Here is a 25,445-nt window from a genome sequence, read left to right on the forward strand (position 1 = left end):
AATGATTCCCATCGTACCTCCCAAGCCAAATCTTGAGGTACAAGGAAAGAAGGATGGCCCGACAGTCACTTACTTTTGTTAAAAGTTTGACAGTTGACTTCATGAGTAAGGGGCACGGTACCAGGCCTCAGGTTCGGTGCCAGCCTCCAGACACGGAAGATGACTACGCGGAAGCAGCGTTTTATTTTTTTTGTATTTCCGGAAGACTGCACGTAACACGTCCCCAACTTCCCACTCTCATCAACAAATACCAGCCTTGCTTTCTCTTCACAAACCCTCTCTCTCTCTCTCTCACACACACACACACACACACACACACTCACACTGCTTGATAACATTCGCTTGCTTGCGAACTTTCTTTAGCCAGCTGCATGAGATGGCCTCCCCTGCGAGGCGGAATGGCTCTGAGCAAGAAGAACCGACTCATCGCCCACCGCTCCTCCAAATGCAAGGCACCTCATTTACGACTCAAGCAAACGCTCTGCTCCGCAAGAACCTCACTTTCCAGGTTAGAACTCCTCTTCATCCATCTCCATCTTTCATCAATGTGAAAAGTAAGTTGTATGCCCAGCGTTCTTCTGTGTTCATGCCCAATTATATGCAATCTTTTTCATTGCCATTGTATAGTATTTTTCTGCATCGCCGTCACTGTATAGAAAATGGATACGGTTTATCTTCAATGTGGATCAATATGAACAGTATGTTACCGTCAGTAGAATATAAATACAAAACTCACGAGTTGGAATGTCATCCATAGATCAGCTTCAACATCCCTTTGTTGGCATTTCCTTCTGGCAAAAAGGGAGGGTGTATGTCGAGGAAATTTCAGCCCATGTACATTCAATGGAGAACCTTGTGACGACTTTACTTTATTTTCCCTGAAATTGTCATCTACCGGTTGAAATAAGAAACCGCTGTAAATTTTTGGCCTGCATAAGGCCTTAGTAAAGCATATCTTGGGAGCAATTGTAAATCGTTGGATAAAGCTTGTCGATTAGTGCCGCTGGCAAAGCAATCTGATAAACTTTTGGCCTACACGAGTCCTTAGTAAAGCACTAACTCTTGGGAGCAATTGTGGACTATTTGATGAAGCTTGTCGACTAGTGCCACATGCCAAGCTAATGATGGTAAACCTTTTGTCTTCCTATTTCGTATCAGAGAGGCATTAACTAGGCATTGTCTTTTGTATAAGTAGGCCATTGTGTGAGCGATAGTCGACATTTATTTCCCTATTTCTGTAAGGAGCATTGAGTAGTGGGTCACATCATAGTTATAGGGAATGGCCATTTTCAGGTCCCCGTTCCCCATTCCCATCCGAATTTCCCGTTCCGGGTAACTATGGGTCACACACACTCTTTTTCATCCTCTTATGTAGGCCATTGTGATTGTTCACCATGTTTCTTCCTATTTTTTTTGTAAGAGAGACATCTACTAAACATTGTTTTTTGGTTTATGTGGGCCACTTTGAGTGATATGTGACATTTGTTTCCCTATTTCTATAAACAAAGCCCATTCTATTAATTTATTGGTGTGATTATATCTATCCTTTAGTTGTGGGGTTGGTTCTTTTGTTCATGAATCAACCTACTTTCCTAGATACCTTACTACACAGCTCACAGGATTCCCCCCCCCCCCCCCCCCCCCCCCCCCCCCCAGGCCCGGGGACAAATGGGGCTGGCTAACCTTCATGTTACTGTGAAAAGGCCAAAAGCAACAATACAACTAGTAGGTCAATTTACAGATGATTGGATGTGAAAAACCAAGGGTATACAAGCCATAGGGGAAAAACCACCAATGATGCTGTGATAAAAGAATAGACATTACCAGCAAGGAGCCAATGGGAATACTACACTCTATCTAGTTGCTACGAGAGCCACTGGAGGTGGTCACCCAAATATTCTAGCAAATAGCATAGCAATGTAGAAGAGTCCACAACATCAACAACCGCGGAGCCTACCGTCAAGCTTGAAGGCGAAATCTCCAGAATAATCTCCAAATTTGTATCGAATCAAGAGTAGACAGAAGCATCTTCAAGGAACACCACCTTGGACACAAAAGAGTGTCCTCCAACCACCTCTGTCAGTAATCAACCAAGTTTGGGACGTTGCAACCTGCAAGGGACATGCATTTGTCACCGCAAAAGATGTGGAAGGGGCCTTGAAGACAGCATCAACGATTCCTTTGACACGCTCATACCTCACCCTCGAGCCTTAATTGGTCCGAGAAACAGGAATAATCATGAAATTAGTAGCCAAACTAGTAAAAAGGTAAACATGCACACCCACACATCACAATCAAGGCAAACAGGCGTGCACACATGAACCCATACACACAATGTCTTTGTGTGAAATCACTATTCTATATTCGTAAGCTTGTATGTACAAGAGGAATAAACTCAATAGATGAGGTTGTTCTAAAAATTAGAATCAGTGGGAAAATACAACTAAGTATTAGAAATCTAGTGCGCCTGCATGGTAGCAATCATACAGCGATTGCTGCAACAAATGCCTACAGTAAGTGTAGACATTCATAGACTGTTGCCCAAAGCAGTGGAGGAACCGGCGATAATGGCTGAGAACCGGCGTTAATGGCTGAAGCATTTCTCTCACGGCACGCTAAATAGATCTATTGTGTAGGCCTAATCCATATTTTTGATAGGCATGTGCAAAAGGGATCACCGGCATTGTTCACTACATTCACAAAGCGGTACCCAATTTCATCAGATTGTGAGCTTTAGTAGGCTCTAGAATAGCGAGAGGAGCTTGAAAAACCTTATTCCAATAAATATTCTCATTGCACAGAGAATTATCTGTGCATTTGTCCGTCTAGCCCATTTGACATGTGACCAAACCTGTTTCCAATCCAATAGTAAATGAGTGGAGAGAGGGAAGCCAAGATTTTTGCCCTAAAATTTGCCCAACAGAATGTCCCGATCTTTGACAATCCAATCACCATACACTCTAGTATGCATAGAAGCTCATAAGCCTGCAAGCATTTGAGTCCAAGATTGTTTCTGATCAAAGTAGACCAGTACCAAATTGGATATTCTGGCTAACATGTGAAACCAAATATTTAGAATATTCAGCCCCCCATGCTTTTTTGGGGAATGTACTCTTTCCATATGAAGAAGACGGAGAGCTTTACAATTTGAATGTGTCTTCCAGAGTATTTCCATAGCGTCAGACATAAAAACAGCAATATCCTTAGGAGACAACGGTAGCAAAGGCAAGTAAAATTAAACATATGCCATAATAATAGATTGCACCATGCGCAAGTGTACATGCAATGGTCAAGTCGAGACTTCCAGTAAACAATCCTATGTGGTGAAGTTTTTGTTTTGGTCTCTTAGTGACACATTCCATCCAACAGGGTATCCCAAATGACGAACGACTTCTGTGAGAGGGACAATTCGTCCATGCCATAGTATTGCATGCCAATCAACCATAGTAACTCAGAGCCAAAATCTATCGTTAACATGATTTGAGATATGAAATTTCAAAGGACAGTGTCAAATGCTTTAGCTACATCCACTTGCATAATGAGTACATCTTGTTTTGTGTACTTTGCGTACTCATTACCAATCAGGGCATTAGCCAAGTTGGCACTTATTTTTCGACAAGGGACAAATCCATAGTGACGTGGATGAATGCCATCATAAAGAATGCCTTTAATACGATGCACTACCATTTTGGTTGCAAGCTTATAAACAATAGGCAGGAAAGTAATCGGTCGTCAGTCTTGTAAGCAATCGACCAATCTCTTTTTGGGAGTAAGCTTGAGCAATCCATGTTTCCATGCAACAGGCAACTATTGTATATTTCATGATGATTAATCATGGCCAGCAAAGTATGTGTCAAATCATCCCAAAAAGCAATTTAAAATTCCACAGTTAGACCATCCCATCCAGGTGACTTTGATTTACCCAGATGATGCAAGGCATCATCCAATTCAGACTCTGTGGTAATTTCTACTGTGGTGCTTTCTCCGGTGACATGCTTGCGCGCGCACACACACACAATTAGCGACGTCAAAAGTGGCAACGGAAGATGGATCGTTATGGCTGAAAACAACGGCAACAGGTGCTCAACCTTTGGTCTCCAATCATGGATAGCGGCAACCTCTGAGTGTTAAATTTCTAAGAGCAACCCCGTCGCCGCATTCTGCTCAGTTTGCAAGGATGCTGTAGGAGGAGGGGTCGCCTAGGGCAAGAGAGGGCACCTGAAGAAGAGAACATGAAACACAAAGGCATAGAGAGAGGGAGGGCGATTGGGTATACATGCTATAGGAAAGAAGAAACGCTAGTAGATGAGACAAACATATGAGAGACAAGAGATCCCAAAAAGCTGGCTCTACAGATTGTAATGTGAAATTGAGAATACAAGGGGTGTGCACCACCCCTCCCTATATATCGTGAGAAAACCAGGTTGCTTGAATCCCCGATGGTCCAAAACAACGGGCAAAAATTGGGAAAAAATATGTATAGGCCTGTAGATGGAAAACAAGCTGCACAGGGCATCAGGGACAAATACCCTAGACCTGGGCCATGAAGAGGCACACTATATGACAGAGAGAGGATGGGCAAAACGATGGCAGAAACATGCCAAAAAATGAGTAATCCATCTTACATAGGCCAGGCACAGCCATAAAATTGCCCTCACTCCCTATGATCAGCCCTTCGGAGATACTAGGGCACTAGCAGCTCCGCCAGGAGCAGCTAGAGAGGTGGAAAACTATCAACACCCCCTCTCAACTCTTGGTCTAGCGTGCATTGTGGAGCTAGTCGGTGACATCTTAAGAAGAAGCCCGTCTATCCCACGTCTGAGAAGACAACAAAGCAAGGCACGCCGCTTTGTCTCCACTAGAAACTCCATTGTGTAATTGTAACTAGCATTTGTTAGTGTCAACACTAGCTCACACATCTGGTAGAAACTCCAACATGCATTACCCTGGAGAATAACCCATACTCAGGTATCCATCATCTGTGCCGAATCAACTGGAGCACACGGCTGCTCCCAACGAACGTAACCACTCTTGTTTTGCACAGCATGTGACATCTGGGACGAAGTAACTTGTTCAAGATAAGTATCTACTAGGTGTCAGTCCAAATTTGAAGAAAGAGAGGATCAAGTGTGTACAATCCACTCACTACTGTACTCCCTTTGACCTCCAGGCTGTAGACCTTATCTCAAATCAACACCTTATGCTTGTCAAAAACTACCACCATGCCAAGTCTGCAAAAGATCATGCATTGACAAGATGTGATACCCAAGAGGAGGCACATATAAATGGAGATGTACATTCTCCTCTGCTGTCTAGAATAAGCTACATAGCCCCCTCACTGTGTACAAGTTGAGCCGATGATCTATCTCTGAATATAACTTCACCTTTCTACGATTGTACGTCATACATCAGATCACAAGGAGTCGTCATGTGGTGGATCTGCTTGCCACCTTGAAAGTTGACTTTCGACCCAAATAACGGGGGAAATCACCTCTGCTAGAGAGGGCTACATCAACCATAAGGGGAGACTCTCCCAATGGAAAAACAACATATGTACAATGAGGGCTAAATCAAGAGATGGGAGGAGGCAAAAGCCACACAGGTGGACGGTAGTGCCATCTAAGCTCACCCCGAACTATGGTGAAGAAAGGCCGAGGGTGCCAGAGTTGAAGGAACTCCTCTCTGTGCTCCCGCATGCGGTTAGAGCTGCCCTGAAGTCTCTCGAACTGTACCACTCCTGTGGGGTAAGCTCTGTAGCAAGTTGGAGTGTAGGTCGAGCCCCTTGTATCACTATCATCCTGCTGGTGGAGGATAGCTCACCAACCAGCTGCCCCCCAAGTGTACTGTCGTGCTGTGGAAAGAGCTGGCATCAACCGAAGGACCCGAAGCCAAACCTGCTGTGCCATATGACAGTCCCACAGACAGTGATGCTGACTCTCCAAAGGATGGTCACAAGCTGCGCATGCTGCCCAAAGGCCACTATGTTCTAGCAAACTCCCCACTGCTGTAGCTCTATGTGCAACTAGCAACTGGAACAAAGTGACTCGCCGCGGCTGTCTGGCGTCCCACAACCTCGCCCAAAAGGCTGACAAGAACTCAGCTGTGAGACCCTCCTCCTGCCAATGAAGTAATGTAGCAAGACGAGCCTCTCTCCGTGTTGCGAGTAGGTGACATCCCAGTTGAGTAGTGTACTGAAAGAAAGGGATCTTTGGATGGTCGGCTGAGGAGAAGAGGTCCCTCCAAAACCACTCTCCAGGGTCCCACTGCACTCGTGCCAGAGGGCAGCTCTCCCAATCCCAAAGCCTCCAATGGCCTGTCTCAAGAGCTGCTGGTCAGTATCGATGACACAAGTCCTCGGCAGATGCCCACTACTCGGATCCTCTGAAAACAACACTCTGCAACTTGTGCAGCCTCTACTGAGACTCTGTGTAGTCGACCCTCGCCCTGTATCTTGAAGAACATGGAGGGTACAGTCTGAGCAAGCTCGAACTGCGATGAGGACCTCTAGTCACATGAAGGCCCCCATCCATCTGAGAGCTGCTGTCTCTAGCACCCCTCTCATGCCCTGCAGCTGGATGCTTTGTAACTCCTCTAGAAAACCTGAGAACTGAAGCCAATCACCTAGAGTGCATGCTGGATCCTCTGCCATGGGACCCCAAGAAACATGAGGCCTACTACGAACCAACTGGCCTCTCTGAGTGCTGACCATGGGGTTCCAAACAAGGGGCTGTCTCAAGCACTCCTCCATGCAGGTGGGCTGGTGTTGCTCCAAGACTCTCCCCAGCTGCTCCCAAGAGAGAAGCAGGCTCACAACAAAACGATCCTCCAGTCTCCTGCTCAGACCAACTCTGCGTATCTCTGTAAAGATCCATCTCATGGAAGGTCTCCAAGGGCCTCCTACCTGAGGCACTCAAGCTCTAAGCCGCTGAAGCAAAAACTCCTTCGAGGGCTCCTCCCCTGGAAGCAATCCTCTGACAACAAACTTCCCAAGTAGGGCTCTGCTATGCTCTGCTGGTCTATGATCCCCAACCCCCCTTAAGAACAAGGTAGAGTGATGAACTGCCAGGCTACTTTGGCCCGGGCTATATGAGTGTCGCGTCCTGACCAAAGAAAGTTCCTGATCAGCCTCTCTACCTTGTTGATGCAGGAGCTCGAAAAGATCCAATAAGATGTAATGTACCACATAGTAGCCAACAACACCCGGTTGGCCACTACAACTCTGCTTGCCAAAGAGAGTCGTGCCGTGCCGAACTCCAATGTAGCAACTTCCTCCTGATGGACAGGAGGAGGGGAGCAATCTACTGCTCAGGAGACAAGTTCAGGCCAACCTGACAACTTAAGTAGCGAAATGCAGTCCCTGGGGGGATCCATCTAAAACCCTCACCAGGCAGCCAATCAGGCGTAGGAGCACTGCCAACCCAGAAAGCCATTGTCTTTCTCCAGTTGATCAGCGCGACTGATGCACAACAAAACGTATGTAGAGCCGGTTTAGGGCTTTGAAGGTTGGCCTTCTGGCCCTCTGATCCAAGCATCTGAGAAGCCCATCCTGCGTAGTGTTCCCTCCAAGCGTGGCACCTCCTCGAAACGGAAACGGGAACGGAACGCCGTTCCCTTCCCAAGCATAACCGGAACGGGGCTCGGAACGGCCGGCGGAACGCAGAGCGGCAAATCCGGAACGCCAAAGTGTAAAAAAATGACAATTTGGGATAGGTCTTTTGAACTTTTTTTTGGGGGGGGAGGGGCGTTATTTCCATCCTCTCGTATATAAAGAAGGGCTTTACACCCTCTGTCTCAAGCTCTCTACCTCACCCTCTCCCCCAAGGCTCTCTCTCCCTCTCCCTCTCCCTTTCCCTCAAGGCTACCGTTCCGGCCTCCGTTCCCGTTCCGCCAACCCAAGGGCCCCCCTGTTCCGGAAACGTCTTGGAGCTCCCCGTTCCCGTTCCCCGTTCCCATTCCGTGTAAGTATGCCTCCAAAAAGTCCCAGTCAACTCTGTCGTAGGCCTTCTCAAAATCGAGAAGAAGTATCACCACATCCTCATCTCGAAGGCGCACGAGGGCAGACGCCTCCCAAAAAGTGAAGATGTTGTCAAGGATACTTCGCTCCTTGAACCTCTCTAGATCCCATGTATAATGGTCTCCTGAAGTGGCTGAACCCTCAAACTCAAAGCCTTGGCGAGAATTTTGTAGGCTGAGTTGGATGGTGATGGGCCACCACTGCCGAATCTCATCCAAGAAGCCACCCTCCTTGGGAATGAGGTATATCAAGCCCTCATTCATGCTGTTCGGCATCTCTCCTGTGTGCAAGATGTACTGAAAAGTGTCGCAAGGTCTGAGCCAAGAAAGTCCCAATACTCCAAGAAAAAACTAGGAGTCAAACCATCCTCATTGGGACAACTACCTCGGGAAAGTGCTCTGAGGACCGCATGGAGCTCCTCTAGCTGAAGAGGCAGCTCAAGCCTCTAGCGCATTTCCTCAGTCACAAGACAAGGCATCTGTGCCCAAACCTGCTCTCTGCATGCATCGTGACGCTCTGATGGAGGCTGACAGCAGGTCACGGTAAAAGTTAGTAGCAACTGCACGCATATCCTCTAGCTCTGAAGCAATTGACCTGTCAGGTATCCTCAACTGGCGGACACAGTGGTGCGCATGAAACCGGCCTGTTCAATCCAAAAAAGGGCGGTAGACTTTACTTTAAACCTTGATTTAGCTTTCACCCATTATTAGTCGTCTATTCTACCTGTACTTTCAAGACACAACACGGGGGAAAGGGATACAGGCTACTAGATTGCACCTGTATGAGTAGACCGACACCAGATTGGCCCCTAACTTAGGCGCCCCTTTCGGTATTTCTTTATTGCTTAAAAGAGGGAATAAATGCTGTGGTTCCCTACAAGCTGCCCCGCACAAGCTCGGCTGAATTTCAACTGTTCCAGCCCGATTTCGGCAGCATAACTGTACTAGGACCCTTCACAGTTAGTATTCCCACGCATTGACTGACTTTCCCGACGCATACGGGCACTTTGCAAAACCTGGCGAGAATCTGCAGCACGCTGAATTCTCTGTTTTCAGCCCCGAAAATGCGCCAGATCACCTGTACAGCGGTCCCCTTGCGTCCCCGAACCTCCTGGGGGTATTAGGGTCCGTTTAGGGCCAAAACCCTAAACCTGCAAAAATACACAGCAGGCTGTAATTCACTATTTCGGGCTCCGTTTTGCATGCCGGTCGCATCTGTAGCAAGTCCTCGAGCTCCCGCACTTGTAGGGCTACTTGCCCTTTGAATCGGACGAGATTTCTAGCGTGAAACCTCTCCGAATTCACCTGTACCTACGGGGGATTAGCCGCTAGCTAATCCAGTACCTGTGCAAGAGGCTCTTGCCTTGGCAATCGCGCATGAACCCACACAACTGTACATTGGTCAAATGAAGAGCCCACTAGAGGGGCATAACATACTGCCATAGAGGAGAGAGAGGGTAGTGCGTGCAGGGCATCACTCCTGGCACCGCACTGCACATAGGAGGGAAAGCAAGCACTCCATAGCTCTTAACCTGTGGCAAAAATCAGCAAACGAGCCCTTCTTCCCTTCAAATTCAGCGCCAACTCCTTCTTGCATTGGAAACTGCACCAGAATGTGCCACTTGGCACATTTACAAGCATTTTCCCGTTTCGGGGTTGTCGCCTAAAAATCTCCCAACCGGTTGTACAGTTGACTTCATGGCAGAGTAAGAAAATGTTCCCCTTGTCATTCCGGAGGTAATGATGCAAACACATTTTCAGGTCCCAAAATAGCAGTTCCCTAAATTTTAGGAGATACTGCCATTGTATCTTTCTAGGTCATCCGACCCTCTTTGTACACTGTGGCCACATCCAGAACTGAAATGTAGCCTCTGTAACAAAGGATTCCACTTTGGCTAGTCAATGACCCCACTGTGGCTAACCATAGTCCTTGTCCAACCTTAGTGCTCTCTTGCCCTCAGGCCTGGACTCCCTCTGGATAGTTCCACACTAGCTATGCAATGCAGGGCAGTTAGATTTCCCGAGGGGTGTTTCCAAAAAGTGAAAGTAAATAGATAATAAGAAAGAAATCAACAAAAAGGATAGATAGTAGTCACACGCTGGTGACATATCCCCCTCTTGAAATCTCAGACGTCCTCCTTTGCATCTATGTCGTACATGCTCACAGTCAACACTGATGTATTCAACACCTGTCGACACATACATGCTCATTGTCAACCCTGGTGTATTCAACACCTCGTCGACTCATGTATTGCCTGCGTGTGAACCCTGTCCCAATGACATAGCGGTAGCTTCGCACTGTGCCATTGCTTTGAGTCACTAACTTTTCAATGACAAAATGGTAGGTGCACATTTTGCCACTGTCTTATAGTACACGTTGGATCCCGTAACACTTTCGAGCATACCCAAACGGACAGTTTAAGAATGCAGTTACACATGTACTCTTTAATAGAAGCAATTACTGTATCCTTGACAAACTGACAAGAAATACTCACTTCTATAGCACTAACCAAACTTTTGGACATTCCATAAGAGCAATTGCCAAACTGACAATCTGTACAGCTCTAACATTCATGTAACAAGTATTTCATTTGAGCTCACTTTAAATACCATGTACATCATTTGTTTCAAAAGCCATTGTCACACTGACAATCCATGTAGCTTTGAAACTCAAGGGGTCAAGGTAGGTTGCAAACCGAAGGCTTCAAGGTAAAGTGATAACACAGTTGGTGACTCTGCAAGTTCACCTTCTTCCATCCACTTAGCATCCATTGGTGGATAGTTTCTGAACTTTACCAAGTAACGCCTAGCAACCTTGCCTTTCACTTTCCTTTCTTTATGTGCCAAAATCTGTTCCGGGACCAAGATCTCGTCAAGTTCCTCGACTTCCGGCTGATCTTCAACTGGCATATCTTCTGGCACATCACCCACATAGGGTCTGAGAAGACTCACATGAAACGCATTGTGAATCTTCCAAATGTCAGGCACTTTCAGCCTATATGCGACATCACTGATTATGTCGCACACTTGAAAAGGCCCATAGTAACGCATGCTGAGCTTTGGAAACAGTCTTTCCTTGCCCTTCATCTTCTTTAACCTTGCCTTTTCAAAGCGTAAAAGCACCAATCACCAAGTGAAAATACCACTTCACGACGGTTACGATCAACTGCTTTCTTTTGCTTTGCCTGAGTCTTTTCTAAGGCCACTTTGACCTTCTTGTACATTTCATCCATGTCCTGAACATACTTATCTGCTTCAAATATCTTGTCCTTTGTATGCAGTATGGGAGGAACTTTCTTGCCACCTTCAACTATCTCAAAAGGTGCCTTGCCAGTTGATGAATGCACTGTATTATTGTATGCATATTCCACCAATGGCAAATATTGCTCCCACTTTCCTTTATGCTCTGACACATAACACTTCAGCAGATCTAGGACAGTAGAATTTGCCTCTTCTAACTGCCCATCTGTTTGAGGATGAAATGACGAAGAGAATTTGAGCGTTGTGCCCATATTCTCAAACAAGCCTCTGCAGAACAAACTTGTCATGCGTGGATCACGGTCGCTAATAATCGACTGTGGCATGCCATGATACTTGAAAATATTGCTCATAAACAAGGGTGCCATCTGATCTGGCTTTATCTTCTTTCTGACAGGAATAAAATGAGCCTGTTTGCTGAATCTGCAAATAATGGTCCAAATACCATCGTTTCCTGTCTGCGTTCTCGGAAGATCAAAGATAAAATCCATAGCAATACTTTCCCATGGTTTATCTGGAATAGGTAGTGGTTGCAATAACCCTGGTGTCTTTTGCCTGTCAAACTTGACCTTCTGGCAAATTTGGCATTCTCGCACAAAGGCATCCACATCTCTTCTCAATGTAGGCCAATAGAAGAATGTCTCAACCGCTTTAACTGTAGCATCGATACCACGATGCCCTGCATACGGTGGGACATGACTCTCTTCCATAACTTTGCGTCGCAATGGCTTTGTGACACACAATCTGCCATGCATCATCATGAACCCGTCTTTAAGAAGATAGTGTTCATGACGTTGTCCATCCATTAGTTGCTTGAAGACCCTTGCAAAATCTTCATCATTTGCATACTGTTCTCTCATATCATCAAGTTCATGATGATAAGGAATCGACACAACTGAAATTTGTGGCTTCCTTGACAAGGCATCAGCCACAACGTTCTTCTTGCCTTCCACATGCACAATCTGAAAATGGAACATGGACAAGATATTTGCCCATCGCATATGCTTCTCAGATAACTTTGTCTGTGTCAAGAAGTATCGCAAGGTCTGATGGTCCGTTTGGACAACAAAGTCTGCACCTAGCAGGTAGTGTTTCCAACTTAAGAGTGCATGAATCACAACCAGTAACTCTTTCTCATAGACCTGCATGGTCATCTCTGGCCCTTGCAAAATTCTGCTCTCATAGGCTACTACCCTGCCATCTTGCATTAGCACTGCACCAATGCTACTACCACAGGCGTTGCACTGGACCACAAATGACTTCCTAAGATCTGGCAACACAATGACTGGATCCGAAGTCATCTTTTCCTTTAAGAGATTAAAAGCTGAAATCTCTTTCTGTGTCCATCTAAAGGTGACTGCCTTCTTTTGAAGAGCATGTAAAGGTGAAGCAATCTCAGCGAAATTTCGGATAAACCGTCTGTAATAGGAGCATAGTCCCAAGAAACTTCGGCCATCGTGCACCGTCTTCAAATTTGGCCATGACTTGATCGCTTCAACTTTTGCAGGATCCATTCTGACACCATCCTTTGAGACAATGTGTCCCAGAAAGTGAATCTCTTCCAAAAAAAATTCACTTTTCTTTGCATTGACGAGCAACCTATGATTGCGTAACTCTTTGAACACAATGGCCAAGTGATGCCTATGCTCCTCTTCATTCTTTGAGTAGACTATCATATCATCAAAGAATGTACCAACAAACTGTTGGTGTGGACGGAAAATTCTGTCCATCATCCTATTGAACGTAGCAGGAGCATTTGTGAGACCAAAAGGCATCACTAAAAATTCGTAAAGGCCAAACGTTGTTCTAAAAGCAGTCTTGTGCACATCCTCTGATCTAATGCGGATCTGATGGTACCCACTCTTTAGATCTATCCTGCTAAACATGGCTGCTCCTTCTAATTTGTCCATAATATCATCAATTCTAGGTATAGGGAACCTATTCTTGATGGTATTCTTGTTCAGTGCACGGTAGTTGATGCACATACGCCATGAGCCATCCTTTTTCTGCACCAACAACACTGGAGAACTGAATGGAGATGAACTGGGCTGAATCAGCCCCTTTTCTAACAGCTCCTGTACTTGGCCCATTATCTCTTTCTGCTGAGCCGCACTAACCTTGAACGGAGGCTTATTTGGTGGGCTATTTATTACCTAGCACCAAATCTATCGCATGGTCCTCGGGTCTCTCTGGCGGTAATTGAGACGGTAATGAATCGGAAAAACAGTCACTATACTGTTGTAAAAACATTGACCTTTCGTTATCTAGCATAGATAAATTTGATTCATCACAATCTGACACTTCACGTGCAAAAACCAAGTATGCAGAAAGATGCTTTTTCATTACAGAAGTAATAGCAGAAGCTGATACAGTGGGAATAGACTCCCCTTTAAGCTTTACATCCAGAATGTGAGTCTTTCCCCTGCTCTGTACAGTGATCTTTTTGTTGTAGGCATCCATGATTCCCTGTACACGAAACAACCAAGGAATACCTAACAACACATCACATCCGTCCAGTGGCATGATGTAAAATTCTTCAGCATCTACATAGGACTGGATATGTAGACGCAACTTTTCGATGATGGGCGTCACAGCCTCTGTATGGCCAGGACATGCCAAACCTGCCTCTGCTGTATACCCCATCTCTTCAGGTCTGATTCCCAACTTCAAAGCCAATTCTGGGGAAATAAAGTTGGCTTTGGCCCCTGGGTCAAAGAAGATAAGCACTGTTTGATCCCTGACCTTTCCCCATGCTCTGCAAAGCCCACTTGCATCTGAATTTGGCTTGTCGCCCACCATATCTGGCACTAGACCTAGACCAGCCATGGGATTCTTTCCTTTCCTGTCCTCCTTGTCTTCAGAATTAGCTGGCCTTTTCTTTGTAGGACAGTTGTAAGCAATGTGGCCAGGCTGCTCACAAATAAAGCATTTGTTCTCTGACCTTAGGACCTTCTTTTGCTCTTCAGACTTGCGAGAAAAACGTCTTTTCCATTTCTTCGCTGGTCCCTTTTTTGATTTAGCCGAAGCTTTGCCTTTCCCTGCGTTGGCTGACCCCTGAGTCCCTTTAGGAGCCTCATTGGGAACGTGCTTCTTGGCTGAATTTTTCTTGCCTGATCTTGCCTTGACGCCAGTGTTAAATTCACAATCTTCTCCCTTGAGCAAACCATTGCCAGTGTTTGCTACCTTGATGAGCTGCGTCAAAGTAGTGACTTTTGTCTTCGTACAATACTTTCTCAATCCTTTAGGTAGGCCACAACAGTATTTTTCAATCTGTTCTGTCAATGGCACAAACCTATAGGAAGTTACTGGAAGTAGAGCTTTCCAAAACTTCCGATTGTAATCATCCAGATTTCTGCAAGTGGCAGCATTAAGCTGGTGCCATTTTGTCATGACATTTGCTTCAAAGTCATCGGATAACCATGCTGCTGTAAAATCTGCTTGAAGTAAATCCATGTGGACGGAGCTTGCCCTTGAAGCAATAAAGTTGTCCATCATTGTCCCGCATTCCCTGTCAAGAAAGTGGCTGCCTTGCGGACCTTTGAAGCCTTTGTAAAGTTTCCCCCTGCATAGGCCTTGTCAAACTGCTGGAGGAATGAGAGAGTCTTCTTCCTGTCATCAAACCTGTAAAGGTCGTGAATGACACACCTTTGCCACCTTCTTTGTACGGAGTTGGCCTCTCCAGCAGCGTTAAATTGTCATATGGAAGTGACTGAAACATGGGAACACTGTTAGGGTTCATTTGTGTTCCCTGACCGCAATTAAGTTGACCTGGAAACGCCATATTTGGCTGCTGATTTTTAATTCCAGCCATACCAAAATTTGCCTGTGGCATCCCAAATTGGCCATGAGTGCTCTGAAACCCTGGTAGCATGCCCGTGACACCATACATGGGGTTAGGCATCATTGTTTGAGCACCCCCGAACACTGTTCCTGGCGTGTAAAACTGATTTCCAGGTGCATGACGAGCCATGCTCTGGAATACCGATCCACCTCCAAAATAGCCAGGGTGTACTGAAGGTGGTGGGAAGACCTATTGCATAGCCTGTAGGTTGCTTCCCTGCCCATTAGAACTAGCTATAGGCTGCTGAAAGGTTGCGGACTGAATTGGTACAGCTTGAAAGACTGGCATCTCAGCCACCTGTTCTTGCACCTTAGGCATAGGTTGTGGAGACTGCATGTTCTCCGTCAAGTGTACAGGTGTTTCCATTGATTGTGCAGTATGAATCACCTGTGCTCGAGCCTTAACAGGCTTTTGAATATGATCCAGTGACCCAACTTGCTGAGACGGAACAGGAGGTTGCAGAAAGGCTAAAAACCTCGGGTTCTGCATTACTTGTGTGAACATAGCCATAGCAGTAGCCAACTGGGTCCTGAATATATCATCATCCGTCTGTGGTGGTCTTGAAGACTCACCCACTTCATGCGTCTGTTGACCCTGTGAAGAGGAAACCTCTTCAGTCACATCATCTGGTCTGTCAGCCATAATTACAATTCCCTGTGTCTGGTCTATGATCCCTTGTGTCTTCAAGCCCAACCTGACCAAGGCTCACTTCTGTGGGAAAAAGTGATTTAATCCCGTCGATGGAACCATGAAACCGGCCTGTTCAATCCAAAAAAGGGCGGTAGACTTTACTTTAAACCTTGATTTAGCTTTCACCCATTATTAGTCGTCTATTCTACCTGTACTTTCAAGACACAACACGGGGGAAAGGGATACAGGTTGCTAGAGTGCACCTGTATGAGTAGACCGACACCAGATTGGCCCCTAACTTAGGCGCCCCTTTCGGTATTTCTTTATTGCTTAAAAGAGGGAATAAATACTGTGGTTCCCTACAAGCTGCCCCGCACAAGCTCGGCTGAATTTCAACTGTTCCAGCCCGATTTCGGCAGCATAACTGTACTAGGACCCTTCACAGTCAGTATTCCCACGCATTGACTGACTTTCCCGATGCATACGGGCACTTTGCAAAACCTGGCGAGAATCTGCAGCACGCTGAATTCTCTGTTTTCAGCCCCGAAAATGCGCCAGATCACCTGTACAGCGGTCCCCTTGCGTCCCCGAACCTCCTGGGGGTATTAGGGTCCGTTTAGGGCCAAAACCCTAAACCTGCAAAAATACACAGCAGGCTGTAATTCACTGTTTCGGGCTCCGTTTTGCGTGCCGGTCGCATCTGTAGCAAGTCCTCGAGCTCCCGCACTTGTAGGGCTACTTGCCCTTTGAATCGGACGAGATTTCTAGCGTGAAACCTCTCCGAATTCACCTGTACCTACGGGGGATTAGCCGCTAGCTAATCCAGTACCTGTGCAAGAGGCTCTTGCCTTGGCAATCGCGCATGAACCCACACAACTGTACATTGGTCAAATGAAGAGCCCACTAGAGGGGCATAACATACTGCCATAGAGGAGAGAGAGGGTAGTGCGTGCAGGGCATCACTCCTGGCACCGCACTGTACATAGGAGGGAAAGCAAGCACTCCATAGCTCTTAACCTGTGGCAAAAATCAGCAAACGAGCCCTTCTTCCCTTCAAATTCAGCGCCAACTCCTTCTTGCATTGGAAACTGCACCAGAATGTGCCACTTGGCACATTTACAAGCATTTTCCCGTTTCGGGGTTGTCGCCTAAAAATCTCCCAACCGGTTGTACAGTTGACTTCATGGCAGAGTAAGAAAATGTTCCCCTTGTCATTCCGGAGGTAATGATGCAAACACATTTTCAGGTCCCAAAATAGCAGTTCCCTAAATTTTAGGAGATACTGCCATTGTATCTTTCTAGGTCATCCGACCCTCTTTGTACACTGTGGCCACATCCAGAACTGAAATGTAGCCTCTGTAGCAAAGGATTCCACTTTGGCTAGTCAATGACTCCACTTTGGCTAACCATAGTCCTTGTCCAACCTTAGTGCTCTCTTGCCCTCAGGCCTGGACTCCCTCTGGACAGTTCCACACTAGCTATGCAATGTAGGGCAGTTAGATTTCCCGAGGGGTGTTTCCAAAAAGTGAAAGTAAATAGATAATAAGAAAGAAATCAACAAAAAGGATAGATAGTAGTCACTCGCTGGTGACAGCGCATGACGGGTCCCACTGCCTCAGAATGTCCGAGTCACTCTCACCCCCTTCTGGGCCCATTGAGATGCCTGTTGATGGAAAGCAAACTCATGACGCCTCTCCTCTATGCTCGCAAGCTCTTGGCGAGCCTGCTGCAACTGCTCCTCCAACCAAGGACTGTTTGGGTGCTGCTCCCATATCCTCTACAAGGAAGCAACTCCCCGTCGGAGACATTGCTCCTCCTCCCTTGCGGGAGCCAGGTGGGCCGTAGACTCCTGGAGAAAGAAACGACTAAGCTGAGCAAGTCTAGAGGCCACTCTGTCAGCAGGAGAGTCCTGCGTGTCCAAGTCCTCTGTCCAAAGAGCCACCACTCGCTCTCTAAGCTTTGAGTCCAACAAGATCCTCTCTCGTCTCAATCCAGAATCAACTTCAAGTTTATTTCCTTCCTCCTTAGTGTTCTAGTGTTTAGTTCTTTTTAATTTCGTACTCGCAGACATGATATCAGATTCACCAATTGTAACTTTTTGGTCTCATAGGTCATTTTGGCCTTTTGAAGACGTTAATATAACATTTCATTTCATAGCAAAGCTGGCAGTACTGATAGATGGAGATGTATGGAGAAACCCTTGGTGTCTATGATTTCTCGGATGATTAGGGCCAAGGCCTCAGTACCACCTGACATTGTTACGACGGAGCTCGCTGCTCCTCCATTGGTAGTGGAGGCACTCACTCGATCAGTTTCATTTATGCATAGCACTTGGGCTCTCCCTAGAGACAGATATGCTCGATTAGCACTAGAGTCTTCGCGACAGCTGGCATTGCAGGGAGATAGATTATGTTGGTATGCAGAGATGGCATCTTGGTTTCAGTTACATGGCTTTAGTATGGACCGGCTACCCCCATTTCAGTACTCTTTGGATGCACCCTCCATCTCCCTCACTAGGGCAGAGATTACCAGGCTCATCAGACAGGACTTGATTCAGTTGGATACTAACAGGACATGGATACAACCTACACATGAGCTAGGTACGAAGATGACTTTCTATAGAGAGCATCTTCTCCAACTTACGGAGGATGGTTTTGTGATCAGACCAGGGTACATGGATACTCATCTATCCCACGGGATACGCTGTGCTATTGGTCATATACGCACATCCTCACATCAACTAGAGATCGTGACATGCAGATTTAGAGGAGTACCCGTTGAGTCCAGGGTTTGTCAGGTGTGCCAAATAGAGCTAGAGACAGAGCTACATTACATATGTCACTGCCCAGTATATTATGAGATATGAGGCCACTTTCACTGTCTATTCAGAGAGGGTTTTGGGCCACTTTCTAGAGTCATGAGATACCAGGATCAGAGATGCCTCGGATTATACTTACTGGAGATTCGCAAACACAGAGAGGATCTCTTGAAGAGGGGCACAATGAGAGAGATCCAGAGACAGTGGAAGATTACAGATTTCTTTCAGTCTCACAGACAGAGGAGTTTGAGCAGCCCCCACAGCATAACAACACCAGAGGCACCAAAGGCATACTGCTTGATCGGGGGATAGAGTTGGGGCGGTCCCGTCGCCCACGGATGAGGGGGCCCTATCGACATCGACACAGATTGCGACATAGGATCCATACCATACTGGCGCGACATAGGAGCCGTCCCGGATACTGATGTATATGTATATGATGCCTCGACTGTCAGAGAGCTCCATTGTATCAGCTCACCCTTTGTATCAGCTTTCACCCCACCCCTACCCATTATTTCCTTTTTAGTTCTTTGTACTTTTTGTACCCAGACCTGGTATTAGATTCACCACATGTAACCTTTTGGTCTCATAGGTCATTTTGGCCTTTTGAAGACGTTAATACTACATTTCATTTCATTTCTCTGCGAGCATCCCATCCCTGCTGTCTCTCGCTTTTTTCCATCACCATCGCCAAGGCTATACCGTGACAGGTCATGTAGCTGCTGATGTGGCTTTTTGAAGCATTGTTAGGCAATGTAAGCCTTGAAATTTGAATCTGTAAGGAAATTAATTGGTTTTATATAAAGAGGAGCCAGTAGGTAGCTAGTATGTGGCATTGTTTCCCCTCTATAATCTGTCACAAACGGTTTTTGGCTTCTGGCATTCTCCTGCCTTCCCTACAGTAATTTGTAGTCTTCTTCACATGGGTCAGATATTGGGCTTATTGGACCCTGTGGCACTGATGTAATGGCTGTATGTTCCACTTCTCTGATGCAAATCCTTTTCCGTTTTTCAAGCTTTTTCTTAGGCAATCTTCACGTTTTGCCATGGAAGTTGGTGATATCACTTAGAGATACATCTGTTTTCCTATGAATGCTTTAGCCCTCTGTTACAGCCGAACACTTCTGTGTTCTTCCTTTTGTATATGATCTTTCCGTGGGTTTTCCTCGTTTCGAGGTTTCCCACTTGTAAATTAATTTAAAAGATTTACAAAAAGAAAGGTTGTGGTTAAGATGTGTATTACTAGCAGTGCAATGTCAAAGAGACAAATGGGGGAGTTAGGTTACTAGCTTCCATCTAAGATATGCTCTTTCAAGTATACTTGAGGTGGAGGATGTCAATAATGTTTTTACTTGACATCTGAAATTATACTTCACAAGGTAATAGTGTAAAGTTTTTTTGCATGAGCAGGCAGCCGTGCAATTTTCTCAGAGCTCAGCTAACAGGATTACTTGTCATATCTATATTTATCCAAATGTAAATATGTGTTTAATCAAGGGCATCAATGAGGTCTTTCTGTACATTGCTTTCTGTAGTTATTATGAGTGCCAGATAATGGCACTTTCTTTTGCGAAGAGGGAATAACAATGTCTTCATTGCTTATTACAGAAAAGGAATAAAAAGACAAATGGATGCATCATAACCATCCCATTTTTCCTATGTCTCCTCCTTTTTGGGCTTCAAACGGGTATCAATGCAATATTTTCTGGTTCAGAGTATAAATGTGGTTGTCAATGCGTACGTACAAGTACCTCTGGTTGTGAGGAAGAGTGTGGTGTAGAATACTCCAGTGCAAGTCAAGCAGTATTTTGTCCTATTGATTCTCCGCCAAAGTGGCCAGCATTTTTGCAAGTTCCTGCACCTCAGTACCGAGCAGTTGCAAAAGAAGGCACAGATCTGCCCTCTGCTTCCTGTAGAGATGTTGGCTCATGTCCTGTTTCATTCCTATATACAGCCCAAAACAGATCATTTGCTGAAGGTTTGTTATTCTAAGCATATCATATCAAATAAGTGTATGGTCTGAAATGCTATCTTTACCACATGATGTCTTGGAGGGCTAACAAAAAAATCTTTCTGGTTTCAGGCATGGTACCCTTCTTCTTTCAAATGTCAAACTTTAATCTCTCTGATCCCTTGTTACTTTCGGATCTCACTCCAGTGAGTCATTTTACCTTTGCCCCAAAAAAGACATCTTGCATTGTCTCAATTTTTTATTTGCATGCATGGTTTTTCTATGTGCAGTTGTGAAGCTTCATGCAGATGTTTATATGTCTGCATAAACTCGTGAATTCTTTGTTGCAAACATTCTTGTCCAGCAGGAAGACTCATTGTGGCCAATGACATTTTATTATTAGGGGAGCTCTAGTTGGACTTTTTCGAGTAACTTTATTGAGCCGGCCATACTATCTCCTGGAGACTCATACGCCATCTTACCAAATTGCTCAAGCTTTAGCAATGGCATTCCATTTTCATTCTCGCTTGGGTCAGAATCTGTTAATACAGGTGGTGATTTTCTGCTGATTTGAACATTCCCATTCAAAACAATATTTTGTGACCTCAGTAGATACTGTTTCAGATATCAAGTGTGCTGAGCCAAGTTTTTTGTGGAGAGAGAGCTACAACCTTGTAAATGATGATCTTTATAAGGGGTTTCGAGGTGGCAACCCACGCAATGAAATAAATGAAATATCTGCTGGTAGATTTCCTATCCAGTCGAAATGTCTGTTAATGTTTTATTTGCAGGATCTTAACATATTCTTCTTTTACCCAGCTTATGACTTTGGCTCCACATCAGCAAAGAAGTTTGATGTCACCATTGCTTTTAATGCTACTTACAAAAATGACACTGGTGAATCACCTCCAGGGTTGGTTCGGGTTTCTCGGTCTATGAATCTAGTACGTTCCAAATCTTGTAAAAGCCGCTTCAATTTATCTGTTTTTTTAAAATTGAAGTTATGCATTCTACTTGTTTGGAGGACAATGACGAAAAAGAACTTGTCTGTCTGGATCGATATAAGAGGGCAATAAACATGTGATTTAGACACTGAAGAGCACAAGGCACACGTTTGGTGTATGGCTGGATCCATAAAACTACAGGAATGCACTCATGTTCCATAACAGATGGATACTTAAATTGTGTTGGCTGAATTAGGGCATTGTTGTCATAACAAAAAACTTTCTTAGGTGTCAGCACATCTCTTTCTTGATGCCAGGCTGTTTCGTTGCTTGTGTCTCTATACACAGAACAGATCGTACCTTGCATTCAATAGGAGGGTGTTCTTTGCTTGAGCATGCTTGAGTGGTCCTCCAGCAAGTGAAAATGCTAGTAATGCCAGAGCAAAGATAAAAATTGTCTTGAATTATTCACAAATAGAGGTGCTATGATAGCTTCAGCCGCCTGATCAAAACCATTAGCACTGAAGAATCGACAGAAATCACCAACAAATTTGGAAGAGGGTGGTGCAACTGTGGTTGGTGAACAAGACGATTGATTTCAAATACAGCTTAAGAGTAACCATGATCATTTTGATATGGAATTATGCTACATTTTGGTATGTTGGGGTAGGGTAAAATATGATAATGACTCACACCATAGGGTATGGCAAACTACAGTGTGCTTGTGAACAAATGAATAAGATATTTGAGGATTGAAAGTTTGGAGGGCAGCTTCATTGAGAGATTGGATGTTTGATTATTTTCTTTGCTCTGTGTGTGTGTGTGTGTGGGGGGGGGGGGGGGGGGGGGGGGGGGGGGGCATGGGATGATGATGCACCATAGCTCAAAGGACCGGGGTCTTAAGGCTACCTTCTAGACAATTTGGAGGAGCAGATGCTTCTTAAATTGGGCCTTTCTCATGCAAAGGCGATCCCAACCTCAAAACTATTCTAGGATAATGTTCATTGTGAGGATGAGATGATGCTGAAAAACGCCAAAGGCATGTTAACTATATTTTCTTTGGTTGGATGCAGATTGTGAAGAGGTATGTTACTTGCGACGATACATGCTTCTAGACATGAAGGACGTGTTTATTTCCCTGAGATTCTAGAAATTAACAGAGAATCTTACTAGTGGCTTTTAATTTTGTATCTTATATTTTTTCAAAGAGAGGAAAAGCCCTTGAGATATTGGAGTTTTGCCTTCTCTCGTGCCTGTGTTTTGTTGTTTTGCTCTTTGGATGAGATACTGGGCGGTTAAAACCATTTGAAATGTTACCTTCTTTCTTGACTGTTTATCATTGTTTTGCCCCCTGGAAGAGATATTGGGGTTTTCCAATCATTTGCAAGGGCCACAGTTTTGGAGGTTTTCAGAGTCCCATTGGCTTACATGCCTTTGTTCGTGCTTCTCCCTGACATCCTTTTGATTGCTGGAAGTTAAAGGACATTTTTGATCTCTAGCTTCAGCCCTTTTCTTGTAGAATTGCTTTCGCGGATGACATAATTTAGGAGTCAATCCATATCAAACTTCTTTTTTGTCAATATAACAATGGTGTAACAAACTGAAGTGAGCGCGTTTCTGTAGAGATCCTTGCTTCAGGTTAGGAGATAGAAATTGCTGGTAGTCTTCGCTTGTTTGTCCTTGTTTACAGAAAACACGTTTTTGCAGGCTGCACAAGCTTTCCTACGAATGCTTCAGGGAGCTGACGCAAAGTTACCCTTGTGGTTTATAGCTGAGATGCCAAAAGTTGAAACGCAATTGAAACTAGATTTTGCTTCTCTTCTGGGCCCACTATTCTTTATGTGGGTAATCCAACTATTGTTGCCTGTAAGCTTTTGTCCTCAAGTATTACTCTATCTTGTGTATCTTGTTCATTTGTCTATCTTCATCACCTGTAACTAAACCTTGTAAATTTTTTAATGCAGGTAATCATGACATATTTAGTATATGAAAAACAGTACAGGCTTAGAATCATGATGAAAATGCATGGACTAGGAGATGGACCTTACTGGCTCATATCATATGGCTATTTTCTAGTGTTGTCAATTGTATACATGTTTTGCTTTATACTCTTTGGATCTCTCATTGGTAAGTTTGTGAACTCTATGACTTCTTGCAAGATTGATGTACTCAGTGATTTTTTGCAAGATTGATGTACTCAGTGATTTTTTTAGAGGAAAAAAACCACCACATATGCAATAGGCTTGTTTCATGGAGGATTTGACACTCGGCATAATGTTTAAAATTTAATTTTGAGAGAGGACTCACTCGTCAGTAGAGATGGAAACTCAAGAAGAGAGGGAAAATAAGGGCATTTGTTACACTAGGCCCCATTGGTTGATGAAAGAAAATTGCATTATTGATGGGGCTGTGTAGCCCTTGATGGCCATTCACGTATTTACGAAACTTGTTGCCTCTATTGCTTTTGTTATTCACTTGGAAAACTGTTTTTATAAAATTACAGGCTTCTAACAACTTGAATTGCTGTGCAGGACTGAAGTTCTTCAGGCTTAACTCGTACTCTCTGCAAGTTGTTTTCTACTTTATATATTTGAACTTACAAATTGCTTGTGGTTTTCTGGCATCAACCATCTTTTCGAATGTCAGAACAGCTACAGGTGCGTGCACCAGAGTCAAACAGATGGGTTTATCCTATGTGTATGTTTGTGTGTGAAGTGGTTGATGCATGATGGCCACCTCACTGCAAATATGTGAGGTTTGGGAGGACTTGGAGCTCTTTTTACAAATGAGCTCAAGGTGTGGCTTATATGCTCTAGGATGAATTAGCACACTGCTTGTAAACGGTATGCAAGAAATGTTTGCTTTTCACACCGATTGGGTTGAACTGTGCACTCGTGAAGGGTGATCCAGATGAGTTTTGTATGTTAATTATGTGGATTTCTTAGACTTGAGAGATGTGATGTGGATGTGGAATGTTATGCAAGAAGCACAAGTGAGAAAGGTCTGTTTTTGATAGCTACAATAGATGTTTTGTGCAGGACACTGGAAGACTAGATTATAGAGTTAATCTAGGAAGTCTACTCGTGACTTGCGATTCTCAACAGCACGTCATGCTGGGCTAAGGCCCTACACATCCTTTCCTCATAGATATGTTAGCATAGTGGATTCTCCACGAACCCTATTGTCCCTTATTCTGCATGTACAATGTTTCATCATGTCTGCTTGTCCTACATGCATACTTGTCCTTGGGTTCGTCAAACATGCAGGCTGCCATTAACGCAGTGTTACTACTTCTTGCTCTTTAACACTGAGTATTGAGCCTGTAAGAGGCTAAAATCTCAGTTTGCAGCCTCTTGTCATAAAATTACAGCAGTAAATTTTGATACTTTTTGCACTGAAATGGCCTCCAATGCGTCTATGAGTGGTGAGTCAAAGTCTCTTCTTGAAATCAAGAGGTTTGACGGCTCTAGCTTTGATTTGTGGAAGGATAGAATGTAGGGAATCTTATTTTTGAAAGACGGTAATGATGCACTTTTGGAACAGAAACCTGCAGCTTTGTTATATGATAATTGGGCTAGGCTTAATAAGAAAGCTATTGCTTACATCAAGATGGTTGATTCTGTGTCTGATGAGGTGCTCACAGACATTAAGCGACTTGATACTCCTATGCTATCTGGAAGAAATTGACAGATACGTATGAGATACAACTCATGTGAATCAAGCGCATCTTATGCGTAAGCTTGTAAACATGGAGTTGGATGAGTCTAAGCCTGCATCTGAACACTTGAGTGCTTTCACAAGTATCTTGAGTCAGTTGCAAGACTCTGGTTTGCAGCCGTTTGGTGATAAGCTAAAGGCTATATCCTTATTGATAACTTTGCTTGACAGCTGGGAAGCAACAATGTTGCTTTGACATTCGATGGTGTACGTGGTTCTATTCTCAATGAAGAGATTAGAAGAAAGACCAGTGGTGAAAGCAGCGGGTCAGCA

General features: G+C 44.7%; 1 protein-coding gene across 1 annotated transcript in view; it reads left to right on the forward strand.

Moving 5' to 3' along the window:
* Positions 1 to 200: 200 nt before the first annotated feature.
* LOC147449413 (ABC transporter A family member 7-like) overlaps positions 201 to 25,445 on the forward strand; it is a 71,443-nt gene continuing 46,198 nt past the window's right edge. Inside the window, exons 1-9 of the mRNA XM_086521858.1 lie at positions 201 to 508; positions 20,169 to 20,538; positions 20,644 to 20,717; positions 20,915 to 21,062; positions 21,136 to 21,255; positions 21,331 to 21,455; positions 23,163 to 23,321; positions 23,420 to 23,582; positions 23,987 to 24,112. Coding sequence (XP_086377984.1) covers positions 377 to 508; positions 20,169 to 20,538; positions 20,644 to 20,717; positions 20,915 to 21,062; positions 21,136 to 21,255; positions 21,331 to 21,455; positions 23,163 to 23,321; positions 23,420 to 23,582; positions 23,987 to 24,112 — 1,417 coding nt within the window. The 5' untranslated portion in view covers positions 201 to 376. The remainder of the gene's footprint in view (positions 509 to 20,168; positions 20,539 to 20,643; positions 20,718 to 20,914; positions 21,063 to 21,135; positions 21,256 to 21,330; positions 21,456 to 23,162; positions 23,322 to 23,419; positions 23,583 to 23,986; positions 24,113 to 25,445) is intronic.

This window comes from Adiantum capillus-veneris, chromosome 10, assembly GCF_014529385.1.
Source record: "Adiantum capillus-veneris isolate H3 chromosome 10, ASM1452938v2, whole genome shotgun sequence".
Classification (NCBI taxonomy): Eukaryota; Viridiplantae; Streptophyta; class Polypodiopsida; order Polypodiales; family Pteridaceae; genus Adiantum; species Adiantum capillus-veneris.